Source organism: Vidua macroura, chromosome 7 (genome assembly GCF_024509145.1).
Source record: "Vidua macroura isolate BioBank_ID:100142 chromosome 7, ASM2450914v1, whole genome shotgun sequence".
NCBI classification, from domain to species: Eukaryota; Metazoa; Chordata; class Aves; order Passeriformes; family Viduidae; genus Vidua; species Vidua macroura.
In genome coordinates, this window is record NC_071577.1 from 6,943,315 (window position 1) to 6,965,255 (window position 21,941).

General features: G+C 41.7%; 1 protein-coding gene across 1 annotated transcript in view; it reads right to left on the reverse strand.

Moving 5' to 3' along the window:
• Window positions 1–21,941, reverse strand: part of CPS1 (carbamoyl-phosphate synthase 1) — a 92,682-nt gene that overhangs the window by 58,081 nt on the left and 12,660 nt on the right. The window contains exons 6-16 of the mRNA XM_053982082.1: window positions 20,474–20,566; window positions 15,270–15,359; window positions 14,053–14,181; window positions 13,373–13,479; window positions 12,842–12,983; window positions 10,555–10,632; window positions 8,955–9,053; window positions 8,191–8,286; window positions 4,215–4,404; window positions 2,990–3,147; window positions 2,115–2,243 (exon numbers count right to left, since the gene is read on the reverse strand). Coding sequence (XP_053838057.1) covers window positions 2,115–2,243; window positions 2,990–3,147; window positions 4,215–4,404; window positions 8,191–8,286; window positions 8,955–9,053; window positions 10,555–10,632; window positions 12,842–12,983; window positions 13,373–13,479; window positions 14,053–14,181; window positions 15,270–15,359; window positions 20,474–20,566 — 1,311 coding nt within the window. The remainder of the gene's footprint in view (window positions 1–2,114; window positions 2,244–2,989; window positions 3,148–4,214; window positions 4,405–8,190; window positions 8,287–8,954; window positions 9,054–10,554; window positions 10,633–12,841; window positions 12,984–13,372; window positions 13,480–14,052; window positions 14,182–15,269; window positions 15,360–20,473; window positions 20,567–21,941) is intronic.

Here is a 21,941-nt window from a genome sequence, read left to right on the forward strand (position 1 = left end):
GGAGAGCACTGCAAAAAGCAAAATGACTGAGTGATGGGAGCGTAGGTGCCAGCAAACACTACGTAATTAATAGCATTAATAATGCTGCTCATCACTGGCATACTAACCAGAGGCAAGGGTCATGATTTATTCTTAAACTAATCTTGAAAGTATTCCTCAGCACACGAGGCAAAAATGAAAAATACAGTTTGCTGGTAAATGAGCATCATCTAAGGGAATACATGGCTTTAATATTAGCAGATAGAAAACATTAATCAATACTTGCTTAAAACCCTAGAAAGTGATGGGCACATTATCAATCCATCCTTTAGCAAAGCTTCTCGTTATAATGCTGCCCATGAATTGGCTCTTCAGTCTGCTCCCATCTGTCATTAACTCAAGCTGTTACTTAAATGCTGCCCTTAGCTCAGTTGCCAAAATCACATATAAAAAAAAGAAAAAAGGTTAGAGGAATGGCACTTCACACTGGCTTAAGCAGGCACTGACTTGGTGGGGATGTAGCAGGAACACCTAACCACTCCTGCAAACCAGTCCTGGATGCTCCTGTAGCCTTCTCTCACTCTATGAGCAGACTTGGGAGACACAACCTCAAGGCCAGGTTACCTGAACCAGCTGAGCTATCAAACACCCAGTGTTCAGTCATCTGAATTGCAAACAGTTCAGTCTGGTGCTGAAAATCCAGTTCACTGAATTACTACAAATCACAACTGCTGGGCTGGAAATGAGCATCCAAATTCAAGTTAATTCAACAAGACCCAAATTGGTTTTCACTGTAAATTTTCAAATATCAATACTGAACTGGGAGGTGCTGTAAACTCTGTGGGGCAGGAGGCCTTGCAGAGAGATCCAGATCAATTTTAGCATTAAGCCATGATTAATGGGATGACATTTAACAAGTAGAAATGCCAGACTTCAAACTTAGGATGAAGTACCACCTGGCAGAAGTAGTAACTGGGAACAGCCCTGCAGACAGGAATCTGAGAGTGCTGATAGGCAGCAGGCTTACTTAAAAAAAAATAAAATCATCACAATGTGCTGATCAAAATTAGGTTCGCCTGCTGAAAAAAACAGGGTTTCCCTACTGAAAAAGGTTTTGATATAAACCCGGCAGACAGCTGCACTCCCAGGGTTTATGGGTGAATTTCTGCTCCCTCTAAGCATAGCCCAGTGAGCCTGAGTAAGTGACATGTTTCCAACCTCACCATGGATATGTAAGATGGAATTCCTGCCCCCCTGCCTTCCCCACGTGTGCCAGTCCTGTCCCCTGAGCCTGCCACAGCTGACACTACCCAAGCAGAGTTTGTTCAGCACTGAGCACACCAGACCCAAAGTCTGTTTGCATGACAGCAGAGGTGGGGAACACAAAGAAATCATTTGCACATACAGCTCTTAGTGACATCTGCAGTATTTCTTTCTAGAGATAAGTGAAAGATTAAGAGGCTCAGCAAACCAGGGAAAGACAAACCTAAGAATTCAAGAGACCCATAGGGATAGAGTTTTATTTCCTGAAATTCTGCATTTTTGACAAGGAAAAAAGCGTTTGATTTGTTTTCCTCAATTATCTGTTTACTTTTCACAACAAATGTTTAAACAATCCCAGATTTTCTAAAGAAAAAGATCTGTCTTCATAGGCAGAGACAGCTGGTAGTTGTCAAATTATGAAGTGTCATCCTGCTAAATGAGCTTTTGACCTAGGAGAATTACCATCTTTAGACAAAAACACAGAAGAGGCCCAAGCCTCCCAGCCTTCTGTCTCTAAGACCACACTATCACTCAGCATTTCAAACGTTTCCACTTCCTTGACAATGTTCATAATAATTTACTCTTGAAAGTAGGTGAATCTAGACCAAGGTATTTCCTTTCAGACCAAAACTGCTAAAAAACTTGCTCAAATTATGTCTTGTCATGAATTTAAAAGACCTGTCATTGAGCCATTTTCATTATCTGTCAGCAGGAATGATGAAAAAAGGGCAGTTCCTAATCAGGGCAACATTTTACAGATAAGATAAAATGTAAGGTATGTACAATTCCAGTGTATGTCTATGACATTAGAAATTAGTATTTAAGAAAATCAGATGTTTAGATATTCTCCAAGTTTGCAGTTCCAGACACACCTTTGTACCAAGGTCCACCAAACTTTCCTTATCAGGACATATGCCAGACCCCAGACCACCAAGGGCATAGGCAGAACGGATCATGACAGGGTAGCAAATCTTTTCAGCTGCCTTCAGAGCATCTTCAACCTTAAAGGAGAGGGGAATACACTTCAGAAATAGATAGCAATTCAGATAAATAAAGTCTTCAACTCTGGTTACAAGGTTAACTGGAAATCCCATTAGTAAGATACTAAACTGTCTGAAGATAAAATAATAGAAGTTCACTTTTTAACATTCCATTTTTCTGCTAAATAGCAGAAATCTGGAACATGCAACTCAAGGAGGTGACTTCTGTCCTTAGCTGTATGTGGATTTCCTTGACCTGCCATGGACAATGTCCTTATATGATCTATCTTCAGAGACTTCAGCATGAAATATCCCCTCCTAAAGACATCCCAGTTTAAGACCAGTTTGATTTCCTCCAAACTTGAACAGACCTTTCCACCAAAATTTTCTGTTTTCATACTCCCATCCTCAAGGAAGATTTCAATCATGCTGATTTTGGGGATCACCAATTCTAACTCTAAATGGCTTGTATACAATTTAGGAAAAGTACACCTGACATGTCACATACTTTTGTGCTGCAGCACAGGAGTCACCCCAATATGACTTATTTTTCTTGTCAATTGGCAAATTGGGTTAGGTTTTTGCAGTGCTTAACTGCATTTTCACTCATTTTAAATAATGGTGACCCAGCATTTATCACCAAGGAGTGCTGTACACACTACAGCATCCACAGCACTCAACTTTCACTCTACAAAATGAGAAATATCTTCACTAAGTCAAATGGGCAACAGTAATAGCAATCACATCTTCAAATTTATCTGATTTACCGATTCCACTGCAAGGCTAGGAGCAATCTTTTCATTTAGCTCAGTTAGTTTATCAGAAAAAAGCTTTCTATCCTCTGTAGCCATGATGGATTCAACTGAGGTACCAAGGACCTTCACACCATACTGCTGTAGTACTCCTTGCTTGAAGAGTTCCACTCCTGCAGAGGAAACAGACACAGTTCTGAGGATTGATAGTAAATGAGGAATCACAGAATTAAAGAAGGACAGAATGGTTTGGGTAGGAAAAAACCATAAAGCTCATCTCCTTCCAACCCCCTGCCATGGGCAAGGACACCTTCCACTACACCAGGCTGCTCCAAGCCCCATCCAGACTGGATTTGGACACTTCCAGTGATCTAGGGGCAGCCACAGCTTCTCTGGGCACCCTGTGCCAGGACCTCACCACCCTCACAGAGAAGAACTTAGAAAATTTAGAACAAAGAAAGTATTCAAAAGATATCTGATTAGCTGACAACTTGTCTGGCCTCATCCACAACTAATTTTATTATTTTTGTCAAAACTCAAAACCATAACGTGAAATTTTCCATCCTCAAATCCATGAAACCAGGAATAATACTACAGTTACCACCTGGCCATCATCTGCATCACAGAGCAAAGCAGCACAGATGAATATTGGTGCAAGAAGTTATATGAAGGTAACTTCTCCTTTTGATCTCTGCCTCAAGGTGGTCAAAATATCCCAAATCCAACTATGATAACTAAGATTTAAGATAAAAAGCAGGACATATTAATTACTTTCAAGCGCCAAACCCAGCAATTAGATGTTAAATTCACAGATTAGGAATGACTCACTCCCCCATGGCTGGTGTCTCTGTCCCTCAGTAACGTGGCTAATGTGTGAGGCATGTGGGGCTTGGATGCCTGCAGAAATAAATCTGCAGAACATGTGGTAGAATCATAGAATCATCCAAGCTGGAAAAGACCTCCAAGATCCACAAGTCCAGTGTTAACCTAGCAGCACTATGTACACCATTAAATCATGTCCCCAGGTGACACAACCACAGACATTTTGAGCACTTCCAGACTGTTTCAATGCCTGACCATCCTTTCAGTGAAGAAATTTCTCCTAATATCCAATCTAAACCTCCCCTGGTACAACTGGAGGTTATTTCCTCTGGTCCTGCCCCTTATTACTTGACTTGTTATCTGGCAAAAACCATGATTTGGCCTGCATGGAGTGCCAAGGCACCTGTCTCACACTCACCACAGTTGAGAGCAGTCTGGCCACCCATGCCCAGGATTAATCCATCAGGACGCTCTGCCTTGATGACCTCGATGACAAACTGAGGAGTGATGGGGAGGAAGTAGACAGCATCAGCCTGCTTCAAGCCAGTCTCATTGGTCTGCACTGAAGCAATATTGGGATTCATGAGGACAATTTTCACATTTTCTTCCTGAAAAATTAAAATCTGTGTTAAAAATAGGCACATGTGGGAAAAAAGTTAACAGCAGCAGCAGCAAGAAGAGATGGGATTCATCAAGCAGTTTAAAAACAACAGAATTTTAAAAATTATGTACTGTCCTAAAAGAGACTTCTGGTCTGAAGGCTGAGCCAATGCTAATTCTTTACTTTCATGCCAGTGAATCTTGAGGGAATGGAAATTCCCACGACTCAGAAATTTGATTGAAATGGTTTAACACATTTAGGAGTTACATAGGAGAGACAGGTAAAAACTGCAGCATACTCATGTCTGTCTGCCTTTGGAAGTCAGATTAAAGGTGACAAAGCAAAAAAATTAATCAAAAGCTAATCTTTTCTTGCCAAGCAGTAGGTCTTTGAAGTTCTCAGATTTTTGTACAAACTAGTAATAGTAACAAAACCACTTTCTTTTTCTTTGACTTTCCATAGAAATACTTTATTGTCCTGGTATTATCAGTTTAAAAATCTCATCCCATAACTTTTTTTATTTGATACTGCGCATATTAAAAGACAAACTCACTTTCTATGCAAAATAAAGGTCAGCCAAAATTTTACACTGCTCTTTCTCTGTCACAGATGAGAAACTGAGATAGAGTGATAATAGATAATAAAGTTTATCTGTGTTCTGCTATAACAGTCTCGCTGCTCTTTAGCTACAGACAGAAATGCAGTAGTTTGCTCATTAATAGAAAATTCTGAGTCAGAGCTGGGCAGGTCAATCCTCCTCACTCTTGAAGTATCAGCACATAATGAGGAAACCAACCAAGTTTTGCTAAAAATGATAAGTGTGACCAAGCTTAAAAATAACCCCACATCAACCACACGCAGTAGACATGCAGATACAGAAAATTGTTCTACTGCTTTGTTGCAAAGGTGGACTGAAAAGTGCAAAGGCCGTGGCCTTATTTTGACAGGAGCTCATTCTAATCACCATCAACTTCATGTAAGCCTGAAAAACTACAAAATAACAAAATGCTAGTTATAGATGCAAGTTACATTTCCAAATGTAATTTTGAATATATATATATATATATACATGGAAGTTATTAAAAGGCTAAAAAAATTACAATTCCCATTGAAAAGAGGAACAGTAACAATATTTTTAAAATATTATAAAGAAACAGACTGGAGAAAATGCTATGGAAGTGTTGCTAGGATCAGTACAGAAAGTGCTATTTTCCCTCAGTTCACAATAAGCATGAAAATGCCATAGGATTTTACTGTGTTTGTTTAAAATTTGTAATTATCTGTCTCACTGCTTTGGGGGAACAAAAAAATAACTCACCTGGAGCAGTGGGAATCTCACTCAGAGCTCAGGGGTTGGATAACATTTCCTCTCATTTCTTTGATAACTTAAAGATACTGTCTTAAAGACTGGCTGTAAATTTCTGCTGGCCTTTTTTCCCTGTCAGAAGTTGGATTTTTTTTTTTTTCACTGAAGCACGCTTTCCTTGGAAATGTGTGGAACAGGGGAGGGAAAGAACATATAAAATCCGTATGGAAAATATTTTGGATTTAGATAAATGATCCTTAACTGGGTAGTTTTCATGGTGATGGTGAGGGAAAAGATCAAAACATTCTTCTCTAATAAATGTATTCAGAAATTCATGGCTACGATTCTGTTGAAACAAATGGGGGAGGGAAAAGTTTATTACTTTTCAACAAGCTGGACTATCTTCACATCTCATCTCCTTCTTCCCTGCTTATCTGAGACAAGGTATTTTAAAGATCAACTAGCAGTGATGATGAGGATAATTAATGAGAGAATTAATGCTCTCTGTGCTGAGAGACAAATTTCATTGATATCACATCATTCTGGCCCAATTGCTTGAGATGTTGGATTTTAATCCACATGCTGTTTCCTCCTGCAACCCTATCCTTTAACTTCTGCCTTTTTTAGTTTTTTATAAACATACAGAACTCTGTGACATGGCCACCCACTCTGCTGGAGACATTTGTTACAACTTAATTAAAGCAATGCATTAGTAATACTCCAGGAGGGCTCCCTTTCTCTTTTTGTGCAATATCCACCTGAATTCAGCTGAGTTGGGATAATCCCCACAGAAAGTTTTCCAGAAGATTTTCCAGGTGACCACAAGCCAGTCTGTTGTTCACAGATGCTCCTAGGCCTTGCTCTTCAGGGGATGTTCTTGCCTTTGATGAGTATTTCTTCAGACACAAATTTACTGACTGTGGAAGTCCCATCTCCACAAGACTTTTTAGTCTTTAAAAGAAGCACCAATTTAACTGTCCAGGATTAAATATTAGTATCACCTTCTTATAATTAATCAGCATCCAAGAGCCAAGTAAGAGCAGGACCACACAGCAGAATGAATCAGAACATCAGCACTGAGAATGAACCAGTGCTGATTCATAACAAAAAAAAAAAAAAAAAAAAAAAAAAAAAAAAAAAAAAAAAAAATCAAACAAAATGAGTAAGTCTAAGGGAAAAAAAATTTCTCCTGTCTCCTGTTAACTGTCCATTCTCTCCCAGCAGTTTTCCCTGGCAGGGCTGACCAGCCACTCCTCTCACATGCAGCCCTGAATGCCTCTGCCAGAGGCAAGGTCAGGAAGGGCAAGCTCTGCCTCTGGATCAGCCTACAGATCACAGCAGCTCTTGGGTAGCCATGTGAAGGGGAAGGACTCTGTGGGAGGTCAAACTGAGGAGATTTATCACTAAAAAAAAAAAAAAAACAACACTTTCTTCCACAATCCCAAGCAGAGTTTAAAGGCCAAAGAGGAAAAAAAAAAAAAAAAAAGATTAAAAAAAGGAGATACCTCTTTTCCAAATGAGTCATTATTGACATTCCCCAACTCTGGGATCCTCCACTCCTGGCCTGTACTTGTCTCCTGATGATGTGGTCAGTTTGAACTAGGAGCCAGCAACAGCAATACAGTATACAAATAACACACAAGCAATACAAGATGTGTTGCAACATGGGGACGAACCAGAGCAGCCCAGATTATATTTAACATTACTAAAACTGATTTTTCCATTCCTTCACTCTAGGGTTAGCACAGGAATAGAATGTTTGTGGTATCAGGACAGCCTCAGAACCACTCAGAACCATCACCTCATCTGAAGGCAGCTGCTACTTCTGCTCTGACTCTGTCAAGCTTCTGCAAGCTCCCTCTTCCTTCTTCACATGAGGTCAGACATGAACTTGGGGCTTGGGTAACTCTTACATTACCAGTAATAACCCCACTGCAGGACATTCTACCCTTCTACACCCTCTCTAGCGTGAACTTTTGCCCTAGTAACCTTACTAGGACCCGTTCTGGAAACAAAACTTGACATATATGACCTTTAAAACTCCTCCCATTTAAAAGAAATACCATGTAGAAAACCTGCCTTGATGAGGGGTTCTTTTGTACACCAGTAGCCAACTGTTCAGCTGTTTTTGGTTGTCTACCTTGCAGTGTGTTGACAGACCACAAAAGTTCCAAGTTTTCAGCTCAGGTACATCTGACCGTATTCCTCCTTCTCCATTTCCATTCAGTTTAACAAGCCTGGAGCAACCAGGCACACATCACAAATAAACTGCTTGAAGACTGTGATGGAAACCCCAAGAACATCTCTCTTTGGAAGATAATTCTGAGTTGTTAACTCACATCAACCAGCAAGTTCACCAACAAAAATTGCTTATTTTCCCTATGGTCATGTATCCATTTATCCACCAGCTTCCTTGCCCCAGCTGGAGGATCAGTTTGGCTGTGAGAAGGGAAAGATAAGGTTAGTATTTTCACAGTATCTCCTCACCTTCAAGGCTTTCACAGCCTGCGATCCAGAGTAATCAAATTCCCCTGCCTGACCAATTGACAGACCCCCGGATCCTAGAATGAGAACTTTGGAGACCTGCAAGTGTCAAATGGCATGAAAACAATCAGTCCCAGTGTGGTGGATGTTGAAATGAACAGAGACTGTGCAGCACTGAACAGTCTTAAATTACAAAACATGAGTTTTCAAAAGAGAATTTTTTTTTTTCAAAATCACCCCAGTTTTAATTCTTAACAGTATTTCTACTGAATTCTCCCATATATCTGCATTTAGACAAATGTGTGACTCATAGAGCATACAATAAACATGTTAATTGTATCATGTGCTTATAGACAACAATGCCTCACTTTGGCTACCCACAAAATCCTGCTGCCTCTAAGACAACAAAACTCTATGAAATTCAGCTCACATTAGGAATTTCAGACTTATTTGCTAAGCAACCAAGCACCAACATTATACTGCAGGCATGAAATCTCATGGCCAGATTATCCCAGGGCACCTCATTATACTGCTATGAGAGTACCTTTCTCAGGAGAACTGCAAAGAAAATACATGAAACATCAGAACTTAAAACTCTTTCAAAGAAAAGAGAGTTAATAACACAAGAGAGGCCAGATGACTGTGAGATAAGCAGCTGTCAAGACTTTTAGAAGAGAAGCCTCCTTTGACTTCCATGTGTTATTTCATTCCGTGGGTTCAATAGGAATTAACTTCACTGACAGGCATGAAAATATCTGTACACTGACCTCCACTCTAGAAGCTGTCATTCCAGCCTTGGGAAGGACCGAGGGAATGGTGGTGCCTTTCCCTCTCTTAACCAGGGAAATAAATGAATCAAATAGGAACTAGGAAAAACAAACACATGTATTTACTGCCAAAGCTGAACTAAATACATACCAAGCAAAGAAGGAAAACCCAGGCCATTTGTGAATTCATGCAATCAGCTCTGCTCTGCTGCCTTCAGCAGGCAGATTTACACCATCTCAGAAGAGGAAATCATTATTTGAAATTTATTTAACAACTTTGACATATCTGACAAAGCTGCATTGAAGAAAGTGAGGTCATAATCAGGAAGAAAACACACATCAATCATGTCCACGTGCCCTGTTTCTCTGTGGCTGCCAGTGCAACAAGTGAACGTGCACCAAAAGCTAAAACACAGAGGAGCATACACTGAACTAGCTCAGGGAACCATCAGGAATGGTGCCTACTACAGAGCAGGGTTCTGACCAGGGACAGCTAAACATCAGTTGTGTGAAATCAGCATGCCCTTCCAGAGGAGGTGCCAGGCCAGCTGTCAGAAAAGTGCTCTCCAAGCAGGCAGGCAGCAGGACCCTCACTGGGATCAGGCAGCTACAGGCAGTGGGACAGGCTTCCCACTCACCCCACACCTGCCAGGTCTCTGCCACACAGCCCCTGAGGCTGCCTGACTGCTGGGAATTACCTGTGGAAGGAGTATGGATGGCTGCTGCAAGCCTATCAGGATAGGCTCTATGTTATCAAACCATCCCAGCACTGGGAGTGCACAGACTTGGAGAAGACACGCAGCTGAGTTTTTTGAGTTCTCTGATATACACTAGTCAATCAGATTGCTATGAAAATTCCTGATATCAAGAGATCTACTTGCAGATTTAATCAACATCATCAAATTAAGATTAACATAAGCATTTCTAGGTATTCTTCCATCTTTGTCTCTCAGGAAATGCTAAATAGTTTATTTATGTTCAGACATGCTTCCTCTGCCTTCCACATCCCCTGATGCTGCTTAGTCATATTCTGTGACTATGCAACCAGTTGTTACAAAATTTGTGTGAAGTCACAGATGGGGGATTAAAATTTCATTTCACTTAGGAGAACCAGAGTGTGGAAGTATGAATCCATTTACATAACTCTACAGTAATTATAAAATTTGAAAGTGGAACAGAAGTATATTAGAAAGTTAATGATTTTATTACAAAGCATCTGGCTAGTATTTTTTGCTGTTAAGAAAAAATCCTGTTCCTTTTGCAGTCTCTTTTGCAAGAGATTCCAGCCTGATCCTGCAAAGGCTTAAGCACTTTAGTAACTTCCAACACAGATAATCCCACCAGGACTGAATACATACACATATGAATGGAATCACTGATCCAAAGCACTAAGAAGTCAATAGACCTCTTGCTGCTGATTGCAATTAGCTCCAGATCAAGCTAAGCAGACACAAGCCTATGCATGACTGGGCCCTTTGCTAGGAACCTGACACTTCCAGACCCAAGGTTTAAGACCATCACCAACTGGTACACCAGCTGATAAACATCTGCACTCACAAAGCCACCAGAAAGCGAGCCCAGATCAGCCCTCATACATTACCTCTGTGTCCCTGGGCCCAGGATTTGCATCTGGATAGAACTGCGCTGTGAAAATCGATCTGGTCTCATGCATAATTCCCTGCAGGAATAAAAGTGACTCTCTTAGACACCTCCTGACAAGCAAGTGAACAGAAAGCCACACCTTATCCCTGTAAGCACTGAAGGCCAAAGGACAGAAGTGGTTCTAGGGGCTGTCAAATTGACACCCATTTCATTCCCAGTCTCTTACTCTGCTGTTAACCCTGCAGGACCTGTGCAACCCTCAGGTGTCCATGGACTGGGGGGTGCAGTGGAGACAGAGCTTCCACTGCAACACCAAACACTGATAAGCTGTAAGCATCTGACAGAGCAGGTACACAGGGCTCCCTGCAGACACAGGGCAGAAAAGAAAAACATACCTGGCAAGAAAAGATCACCTGGGACAAGGCTGTTATGGAATGAATGGTTTAACCATCCCAAGCTGATTTGCTCTGTCATAGAAAAAATGGATTTTGGTCACATTTTTGATTTCCATAATCCACTTTAAATGCTGACACAGGGCCTCGATCTCTGCCCTGGGTTGGGCAGAGTGATGAAGGGCACCACTGTTGCGGACAAACAACAGTTATGAGTCAGTGTTTGTAGTTTCAGTTGGAGACAGGAAAAAATTATTTCTCATTTGAGTGGCCTGATAGCACCAAGAAGCATGATCCACTGGGAGACCACCCTGTAGGTGCCATTGCTCATGATCCCCATTTCCAGACAGGAGTAAAGAAATTCCTCAAGAGGAAATTCAGGGAAAAGCAGGCCTGACACAACCTGCTTCCCTTAGGAATGGCCAAAGGAGCCCAAACAGTCTCATGTAGAGCCACAGTGCCATCCAGAGCTTCAGGGTGGGATGCCAGGATAGGACAGGGATGAGAGATGAGCTACTGTTCATGTTAGGAGTTTCTGCTCTCAGAATAAAGAAATCCATCAGTCTGTCATATTTTCCTTGAATGTTCATGTTCCTTGTAGTTACATACAAATGTTCGTAAAAACTTTTTTAAATGTAAAAATGTAAAAAACTATATTTAAAAATTTAAAAAATGTTCACTCCATGCCTTGTCAGTATTTGGAAACCTGTGCTGGCCCTGTCCAGCTGTGATAGGTCAGGTCAGCCACAAGAAATGTTTGGTTTTTTTTTCAAGCTGAGGAATGCAACAGACTGTACACAACAGCCCTGACCCTATTTTTGCATGCTAAACCAACACAGTCCTTGTCCCTCTTCATCTATGAAGGTTTAGGAGACTGTTGCTGCTTTGGGGCTCAAGGAAATGTTTTTTTAGCTCATGTGAAAGAACATCATTCTACTAGATGCAGAAGACTCATGTCCAACCTTATCACCTTTGTCTCCAAATTCCAGCTAAAGCAAACATAGAAAGGCCTGGGAATGAATGGGTTTAGTTTGTCAACAGTGAAAATAAACTCATTTCAAAAATTGAACAGCTGTAAATTCTTGTGTATCAATGTTTTGTTTGGTAAAATTTGTCTACGTTAGATACCTTTCTGTGTTTAGATATCCTTCTGTAAGGATAAAGAAAACAGCAAATGACAAAGCAAACTTATTCTAAAATCATCAGCTCAGAACAGCACTGTTCCATCTGCCAGACTTGATATTGGGCATTCATACAAAACAAGAGAAGGAGGCATATTTCCATGAGGGAAACTGCTTTTGAAAATACCTTATTCTCATTGATTTCCTGATAATTAACAAGATTTTACTGACTTACACAACACTGGGCATCATGGAAAAGATTTATGTGGGCAGTTACAAGCCTGAGATCTCAAACACGGATGCCACTTGACATTGGACTTCATCTTGGATCATGTAAGCTATTCTCTAGGGGCAGCCCCTCTTCCTCATGCCTTTAGTCGTTGGAATTATATTTACAATAACAGGCCAAATTAGATAGCAATGATATCCCTTTTCTGTGCTGGGCAACACAGGAACAACACAACAAACTGGTGACACGGGCTTGCACTGCTGTGGCACAAACCCTAAGAGAATGGTAGCCAAGTGAGCAACACCAGCAGTAGGGAAATCATGGATATTAATAAGGCTTCTGTTCAGGGAAATGATAAAGTCACTGTTGCAATCCAGTGCAGTGGGGCTGGTACAGTGGGGTACAGTGGCTATAAAGCAGGCTTTTAAGTAAAATAGATGGTCAAATCAACAAATTTAGTCTTGATAATGTGGGAGCAGGCTTACAGGAAGTGAAATAAAGCTCACAGGAGGTGAAATAGAGGCTTCTCTGTGCAGAGCTCACCTCATTCGTTTGGTCGTTGGCATTCACAAAGAGAGGCTTCCAGCCAGGAGGGAGGGCGGAGCCATCGATGGCATAGCCGTGGTTCTGAGCAGTGATGACAGCCTGTCCATTCACTGCATTCAGGACAGGCTGGTTCTGGCCTCTGGAAGAAAGAGGGATCAGAGGACAGAAGTGCCAAATGTGTTCAAGTGCCACAATTAGGAGGAGCTGATAACTGTGGGGCTATACAGAACAGTTCGATAGTAGCAGTAAAATACTGGCAGCCAATCTCAAAATGATAAATCCTAGGAGAAACTTTGCTGTTCTTCAGCTTGATAGGGATAAATTATATCAAATACTTTCAAAAAAACACTCCAAAAAGTAGAGGCATGACATGGCAGTTTACATGAAAGGCAAGGAGAATGGCTGGGATGAAGGAGCAGTGTTACTGAGATGCCAGCTGCTCCTAAGGCAGTTCAGCAGCAGAGCACTGCTGTTCCATAGCCCTTTCCAATGCTGAGCTGCTCTGCCTGGGAAGAAGAGCTGCCCCACCTGTTGGCCATCTGCATCTTGTAGGAAGTAGCTCCAGCTGCTATTCCAGTGATTAGATGTCCCATGCTAATTCCAAACAGGGGCTCTGGGCGATTGCTCTCCAGGACCTAAAATGAAACGGTTTTCAACAGATATTGGGCTGTCTCTGTCCAGCAATTCCAGCATAAACCATGCTAGTTCCCTCACAGGCTTGGGAAAAAGCTCAGTGCCAGAGTGCCAACAGCCTATGAAGGGAAGTTTCCTCCTTCCCTCTGGTTCAGAGAGAAGCCTCAGAGCACAGCTTGGTGTCAGACTACTGGCAGGGAATAAGCAATGACACTGCATTACAGCCATTTAGTGTGTGACATTATCCCAAGTGGGAGCTCTGAAATCAGTGCTGTTCTTTCCTAAGGTCACAGAGGACCTGAAAGAGCACAGGGTACTTTTCAAGGCTTTGGTATGGTAATTGTGGTCACCATGTTTGCCATGTATTGCTCCCCAAGGTCTATAAAGCCTTGTAGTAACTATTGGGATGGAGCCAAATCCCACCAGACTAACATATTCCAGGCAGCTGAAATGTCTGAACATTTGTCCCATAACAAGTTAGTATAACCAACAGCTACTTCAAGCACTTGAAAAAAAAAAAAAAAAAAAAAGGCAAATTAAAAAGTATAATCAGCCTATAGTCATATACACTGTACCTTTCTGACATTCTGAATCACTTCCTGGGCCTTCATGGGATCCCCTGGACCTCCAGAAATTATGAGCCCATCATAATCCATGCCAGTGAAATCATGGTCCCATGGAACCAAATGCACTTCTGCACCTCGCTTAAAAAAAAAAAAAAAAAAAAAAAAAAAAGGAGCAAGAAATGGAGGGGGGAAACGAATTTTTGTAAGGAGGTTCTTCCTGTGCTCTCATGTCCCAGAGCCTGAGTTTGTATTTCAGTCATCAGTTATCTCCTTTGCCCATGATCAGCTTCTCTCCACTGTCTGACCATATTACTTTCACAAAACTGGCAGACTTGGTCCCTTGGAGCCACCACGGTGTTTATCGAGTTACTCTGAAATTCACTGATGAGATCAAAACTTACTAATGGAAAGCAAAATAAGTGTGTACATACACACATAACATACATTCACTTTTACACAGTGCATTCATCCTAACTGCTAAATTAGGGCTTCACAGCCTTGTTCTGTGACATGCCAGAAGTAGTCCTACACATCAAAACTGAGACAAACATCCACACTAAAAAATTGAATCAGGGAAATCCCGTGCATCTAGAGAATATGAGGACATTGCCTTCCATCCTCCTGTGTGGCTAAAGAAGCAAGAACTGCCACATCACTGTGCTAAAAACAGGAAAAGCTTTTCACAGAATTCTAGAATCAGAGAATAACTTGGGATGCATGAGCCTCATGAGGTCATCAGGTCCAATCCCTGCACAAAGCAGGGCTAATTTCCACATTAAGGCAGGTTGCTGAGGGCCTGGGGAAGCTGTGTTTTTAGTATCTTCAATTATGAACATTCCACAAGTACTTTGGGCCTGTTTCAACCATTCACCACCATCATTGCATTTATCCCCCTCCCATTTATTTATTTTTAATAATGTTGGCTTCACCTTCCTTCATTGTTCTTTAGAAAAATTTTGCCTTATTTTTTAAAAACTCATCTTTTGGGGGTCTTCCCTTGGCTGAGAGACTGCTGTACAGGTCCTCTTCCTCAACCCCTAAATACACTGTACCAAGTGCAAAAAACATCTTCCAGTGCATAAAAATCATCCTAAAAATTATGCCTCATTTCAGGAGGGCAACTAACTTTAAAATGCATGTGTCCAGGTGGAAGGAAGGCTCATGAGTACAGGTGAGGCTCTTGCCAAAGCAAAACAAGTGACAAGGGACATCAAGCACTGACCTACCTTTACTAGCAGACGGATAATGTTGTGCTTCAACCCACAGTCAACAGCTACAACTTTAATTGGATTCCCTCTGCCATAAATCTTGACTTCCTATAAAAAGACAGATCATGTTGTAAATGACAGCTCACACCCTGTCCCCAAAACACAAAGATGGGCAGCAGAATAACTTTTCACCAATGTGCAGCAACTGGTACTTAACAATCAATGTATGTGGAAATCTAAAGGAATACTGGAGATTTAGTGCTTCCTTCAGACATTAGTGCTTCCTTCATCTTTCTGTGCAAGTAGAAGTTATAATGCTGTTTATATAGTGTTGATTATAGTGATACCTTAGGTTTTAAGCTTTTCTGTTCTGTTTTGGTGTGCAGCTTTTAGCTTTATGTTAAGTGTTACTAGGATCTTTTCAGAGGGTGGTGAGGACAAAACAATCCTATTCTAGCTGGAGACTCAAGGACAATCTCTTCAAACTTCAAACTTCAGTCCCAAAGCATAAACAACATGAAAAGAGGAGAGTGGGCAAGCAAGCAAGAAGGATGCAACTTCATCATTTGAAGCTATTAATTGGACAGTTAACTCCTATATGCAAATGGACTAAAACTTATAAAAATGTGAGACCTTGTGACCAAGCCCTCTTCTGCTTCCATCTTGGAGCCATCTGGGCAGAGTGTGCCAGGGTGTGGCCTTTGAAGGCACTTCAACAAATATCCACCTTACTCCTCTTAACTATGTCTAGCCTCTGTTCCAGCTCCTTAAGGCATCAACAGCAGTAATGCAATTCCTAAGCAATCACTAATTTCCATAGCTCATGACAAGCTTTTTTCCTGTGTGTCACCTCATTAGCAGTGAAGCAAAAAGCCAGTTCTCACAGATCATTGCAGCCTAAGAGAAACAGGAGATACTTTCAGCTGAAGTGCAGTCATGCTGCTGATGCCAGTGGAACAAAGCTACAGATCCATCACATGAAACACCACACCAGCCCTCCATTCCCAGTCAGAGCAAAGGACAGCACAGCTGGGGACAGCCCGTGAGTGACCTTCTGTGCGTAATGGCACCATGCCAGGTCTGTCACCGAGCATGGCCTATGTTCATATGGACCTGGCAGTTTTATCTCACAACTCCTCCTCTTCCACCTGCTGTTCCTTAACCCATTCCACAAAATAGTCACCAAATCTGGACCATCATGCTTTGTACACCCAGTTATCTACTGGTCACAGCCAGAATGGGAGAAAGTAAAGTCAAATCCCTGTATGTTATATGGCCTTGGTACTGTGCCATTGCAGACTCACTGTCAGACAGCTCTAGCACTGATGTAAAGTTATTTATGGACAGCTTCTTTCTGAAGCTTGCTGAATTATTTTACTTGCTACATGACTGGAGGTAGCAGTTATTGATGTTATTCATCAATAAGCACATAAGGCTGCCTTCTTCCTCCTAAAAACAAACTCTGTGCTTACCTTCAGTTACACCCAGCTTCTGAAAGCTGATATTGACAAATGTATTTTGCCCAAAGTGGCTTTTCTCTTATGTGCCATGGAAAAAACAAGTCTTTTTTTTTCTCTTTTACACCAAGTAATTAGCTTTTAATCAGCTTCTCTGGCATCTGTATTTCACATCTGGACCTCCTTATGAAAAGAGACTAAAATCTATGTCCAATATGGCTAGTGCAGGGTGACAAACTGAATTTTTCAAAAGGAGAAATATGGCCAGCCAGAAGGAAAGACATCCCCTCAGCAGATAATTCAAGATGAAGTTTGTTAGCAGAATATTGCAACTCCTCCCCGTATGTTATCCTCAGTTCTTATTTGAATTTTTATCTTTGCAGAGATTGAAATGCAGAGGTTTCTAGGGATGCCATAGGATTCAGCTTTTATATTTTTCAGATCCTGTACTGCTTTAGTGTATAACTCTAAAACTCCATAGCCTGTCAGCTACTGTTCTCCTGTTTTATTCAGGCAAAACAATTCCTCTCTAGGCCTGTAACTCAAGAACACCTTACTTCCTCAGGCCCTGAAAAGTATAAATAAAAGTGAGTTGTGGGGGAGCAAACTGGGGGTAAATGACTTCATTACCTGAAGCTGTAATTGGAGGATTAACCCCTGATATGTAAATGGATCAAACTTATATCTGTATGAAAATCTCACGACCACAAGGCTTCAAGCTGCCACACATGAATCCCCAATGGTCCCTACTCCAGTCCTGAGGATGTGACTCAGCCTGAGCCAGCAGTGTTAACACATAATGGAGATTTTTGTATGGGAACACACCTTGCAGTTCACATTACATAATCAGATGGCAAAGTATCCTACAATCCTTTTTCAGAATGAGTAGAACCATACTGAACCTGGGTCTTGTTAGATCATTTCAGGCTTCTGATAAGAAGCCGTGCCTGACAACATCAATGGTATCTTCACAGTTACTGATACACAAGTGGATTCAGGTTCCAACAGTCCATAGTGGAATTGTATCACTCCACAGGGATTTTATGGGTCCTCTACATGCTGTCCTTCAAGCTCCTGGGCAGTGGGTTTCAAAAATCCCAAGAACATTAAGGTGTTCAGTTCTCACAGAAACTAGTTCCTGTCTTGTGTCAGACACCACCTAAGAAAAACTCACTGTCCTTTTTGAAAGGGGTTTTTGAAGATCCCTCAATTTCTCACAATATCCATACCTTAAAAAAATAACAACATATTATGAAGCAAAGACCTCCTTCAAAGGCTCTCTTTAGCTGTTCTCATAACCAGAAGAAGTTGTGGGGCAACACTACTTCAAGGTACTTTAATTAACCTTACTTTCAAAACTCTTCCCACTCAAATTAATTAGCTATGATTTGTTACAACACTTCCTTCAGCAGCAAGCCTGATTTTAGATGTTGCTGTCTCCACAACCCACTTGTCACACTCTGTCCTGCAGAGACCTGACCTGTCCCCTGCATCTGGCTAAGAGTGTGTCTAGACAGAAACTAGATTGGGAGCTGGATCAGAGAACTGTTAAAATACATTCTTTCTAAAGCCAGAGGATTTTTCTCACCTGCTCACAGCACAGCCCATAAAAAACTGTCCCAGTCTGAAAGGATTATGTGAGAGGGCTGCAAACCAGTGGTTAGGGGGAGTAAAGGCTCCTGCTGGTACTAGTGCTGAGAACAAAAACACTGTGTGGACCTGCATGTGTGGAGAGATGTGACCTTTTAGCTTAGACTGGTTACCTATCTCATCTGCTCTGCGACCCTGACAATCACACACACCAAAAAAAATCTCCACCAAGAGTGCTTGCAGAATACTGGCAGTTTTCCACACTCCTTGCCCTGGATAGGCAGTGTTAGCAAGCACAGTCTATATCACTAGCATTTAATCAAGGTGGCAGGGGGTGGGTAGGATATAATCAGAAAATCAATCACTTCTAGTGTACAATAGATAAGCAGACTCTGGATCATACTGTATGCTGATTTACGTGAAAATCACCATTTGGCAACAGATGGATTATCATGTCCAGTAATTACCAACATTAAACAGCTAACCCATTTACAGCTTTATATGTGATGTTGTTTTTTAAGCCTATCAAATGAAGTTATAAACATAACAAGACCACCAAAGCACTCTTAATCTTATTGTATCTCCCTTTAAGAAGCTCTTTTCAGCATCTTTACAGTAATTCTGTCTTAGTAATTGCAGAGTTTAGCATCAGCAATCTTACCTGTTTCTGAGATACATGAAATGGCTCCACCTGCACCTTGCAATCCTAGATCACAACACCAGTAAGCAATTGCCATCCTTCTGTATAGCAGCAAGGCCCTGACTCAAAACAGTGGAGGTGTTGGCATGAGCTGGGGAGATCCCCCACAGTGAGATTTGCAAGGCAGCCTTTGGATTGCAATGGCATCCCAGGAGGCCAGTTACTACTGTAAATCCAAGCCTGGATGGAGAGTGTTTCAAACTCCCCCTTGCTCACTGACCATTCTGTTCAGGACTGTTTTTCTCCCACACCATGAATGCACTAGCTTGTGTGCAGAACAGTACACAAGCAACTCTTTGCAGAGCTCTTCCAGAGCCTCTCTGATCTTGAAGGAACTGCAAACACCATAACAAGCATGGAATTTGCAAAAGGGACTCATACACTCGGTTCTCACTTCTTAATGGGATTGAGCATCCAGGGCACTCCTTATCCCCCAGTTAAACCCCCAAAGGGGCCACAATTTAAGACATTAGGACTTGCATTGGTACAAGAATCATTACTATTTTTAGTATGGGCCTGGTTTCCTACATCCCTGTCATAGCACATGTCACAGTTGAGACAGCCACGATGCACAGAGCATCACCATACAATTTCAGAAAGCTTCAGCCCATACAGAGTAACACCAGGACACTTCATAAGGCTGCAAGCATCTGCCCTTCTTGTCCTTCAGCCCAGCCTTTTCTACCCCTCCTGTTCATGCAGTGCACCTGTGTGCCCTCTGCTCCCTTTGGTGGTTGCTCAGTGCACCTGGGCACTCCATGGCTCATTGCTGTCAGTGCTGCTCACCTGCTTCTCACAGCTGTGCCCATGGGGGATGAGGCTGGGCTGCAGCCCCACTGCCAATCACCACACACTGTGGGTCTACACATCCCCATGATTTCTAGTGTTCTTCTCTACTTGTAGTTGAACACAGTTTGCATGCCCAGCTAACAAAGTAAAAACTTCACTTCAGTCTGTTCAGATCTATGGGCACAGCAGCTAATTCCAGTAATATTAGATGCAGGGGATTCCTAATGTGGTCCAGTTTGGACATCTAAAAATCTCTTCTGGAATCACCCCAACAAAATTAGGCCTGAACACAAATTATCAAATTGTATTATGATGTTTCCTAAAAATTTTTTAAGGAAAGCAACCATTCTTTTTATTAATTCTTTTTATGTTTGAAAAAATCTGCCATATACCAGGTCTAACTGTATATTATCTTCTCTGTCTTTATAACACGCAATCCTCTGATCAGAGTGTGGTTCAGACCACATTCTGAACAGACATTCAACACAAACCATTTTTTATCTCCAACACTGCACCTAAGGAGCCAAAGGGATATTGAGAAAACAGTCCATCAAAGGTCTAGAAAAGTGCATGGTTTAAGAAACGTCTCCAAATTGTTTGTTTAGAAAAACTGGTTGATCCCCAGAGCAAATGAGGAGCTGTTACTACCTGGAGTGTACAGCCGCAATACTGGGAGAACTTCTCACCTTTGTTGAAACTTCTGCAATTAAGTTTTGCTTATTTGGGTCTACAAACTCCACAGGTTGACCTTCAAACTCAATCTTCCCAAGTACCGTGCCCTGTGGAAACGCACCAGAAATAAAAACAAAGCATGAGCAAAGGAGAAGCTGTGAACACTGGGACGAGGTGTTGACAGGCCCAGCAACCAGAACAGCTGTTTAAATATGGGGTTTTGGCAGTTCATAACCAATTTAGCATTTTCAGAAGTTTATGAGCCTTCCTCAGTATAGAAAATCTGTCTAAAACCCTTCCTTCAGGGGAGAGACATTAGCAGCAGTAATATTTGTTAATAGGCAGTCTGGCAAGCTGTGTTGTGACATGAAATAGAGTTGTCTTCCAAGAAGATCAGAATTCAGATCCCCACATAACTGTCATGTAGATCTGGGGGTAATCCACAAAGCACTTTGAAAATTTTTTGGCTTTGGTAACCCACTGTGAGGTTTTCAGCTGCCTCCTGTGGATAGCTACAAGGCAGCAGAACTGGTGTAAGGTACAGCTATGTAGGAGGCAGGTCAGCCCAGCTGTTTTCTGAATTAGCTGTTAAAAGTCACCTCTAGCAAGCCCTGCTCTATGTTGCTATTACCCCCTGGCAGAAGCTAGGACACTTGTTCTGCCAGCAGCATATCCTCCTTCTCATTGAAGTTCTCAGTGGAAAAAAAAATCCCTGCTTTGGCTTTGCCCCACTCCTGAAGTAAGTGGCATTAATCTAGGGTTAACCTCTTCTAGCATGGGAACAGGGTGTGCATTACAGAACTTTTCAAGGATGGAAGGGGAAAGTAAAACAGAGGAATCAATGTTTTGTGGTAAATTTATCATATCCCACTTTCATGATCAAACATGTTAAACTCAGCTTGCTCTCTGGATATTACACCAGTATTCACACTGGGATTGCTCCTTGGATTTAGTGATCCTCCTTTGAGATACTTCCCTGGCTTGCCATACCTGAAGTATCCTTGCCATTTCTCTAGGGCAAGCAACAGCCAATATCTTGCACTGCCATGCACACTAATAAGGGCAAGTTTTAAGGACAGAGTTTTGCCCCTAACAGTGGCTGACATCCTATGTCTTCTTGAGTAGCACCTTACACCAAAAGCTGCTCCAAGCTGCTTTACATGAAGCAGAAGAAAATAATCATCATCAACAAGTCCTGTTCTTGGAAATGAGGGTCCTGAGTAGTGCTTGAGAGCCACGGGTCCGAGTGCCACCATGCAGCGAGTTCCATAAATGCTGATGACAAAGCTCCTTGTTCTCAGCCAAATGGTGCCCTGCATTTACTTTCAGTCCAGTTTAACAAGTCATTGCTTATTTCTGCATTTATCATAAGGAGGCCCTGTTCTCACCCCCCGTTTTTATAGAGACAGGGAGTGAAATAGTAAGTAGTTCTTTTCAACCTGAGAGAACTGGGTGAAGAGGTGACATTATGCACTTTAAGAG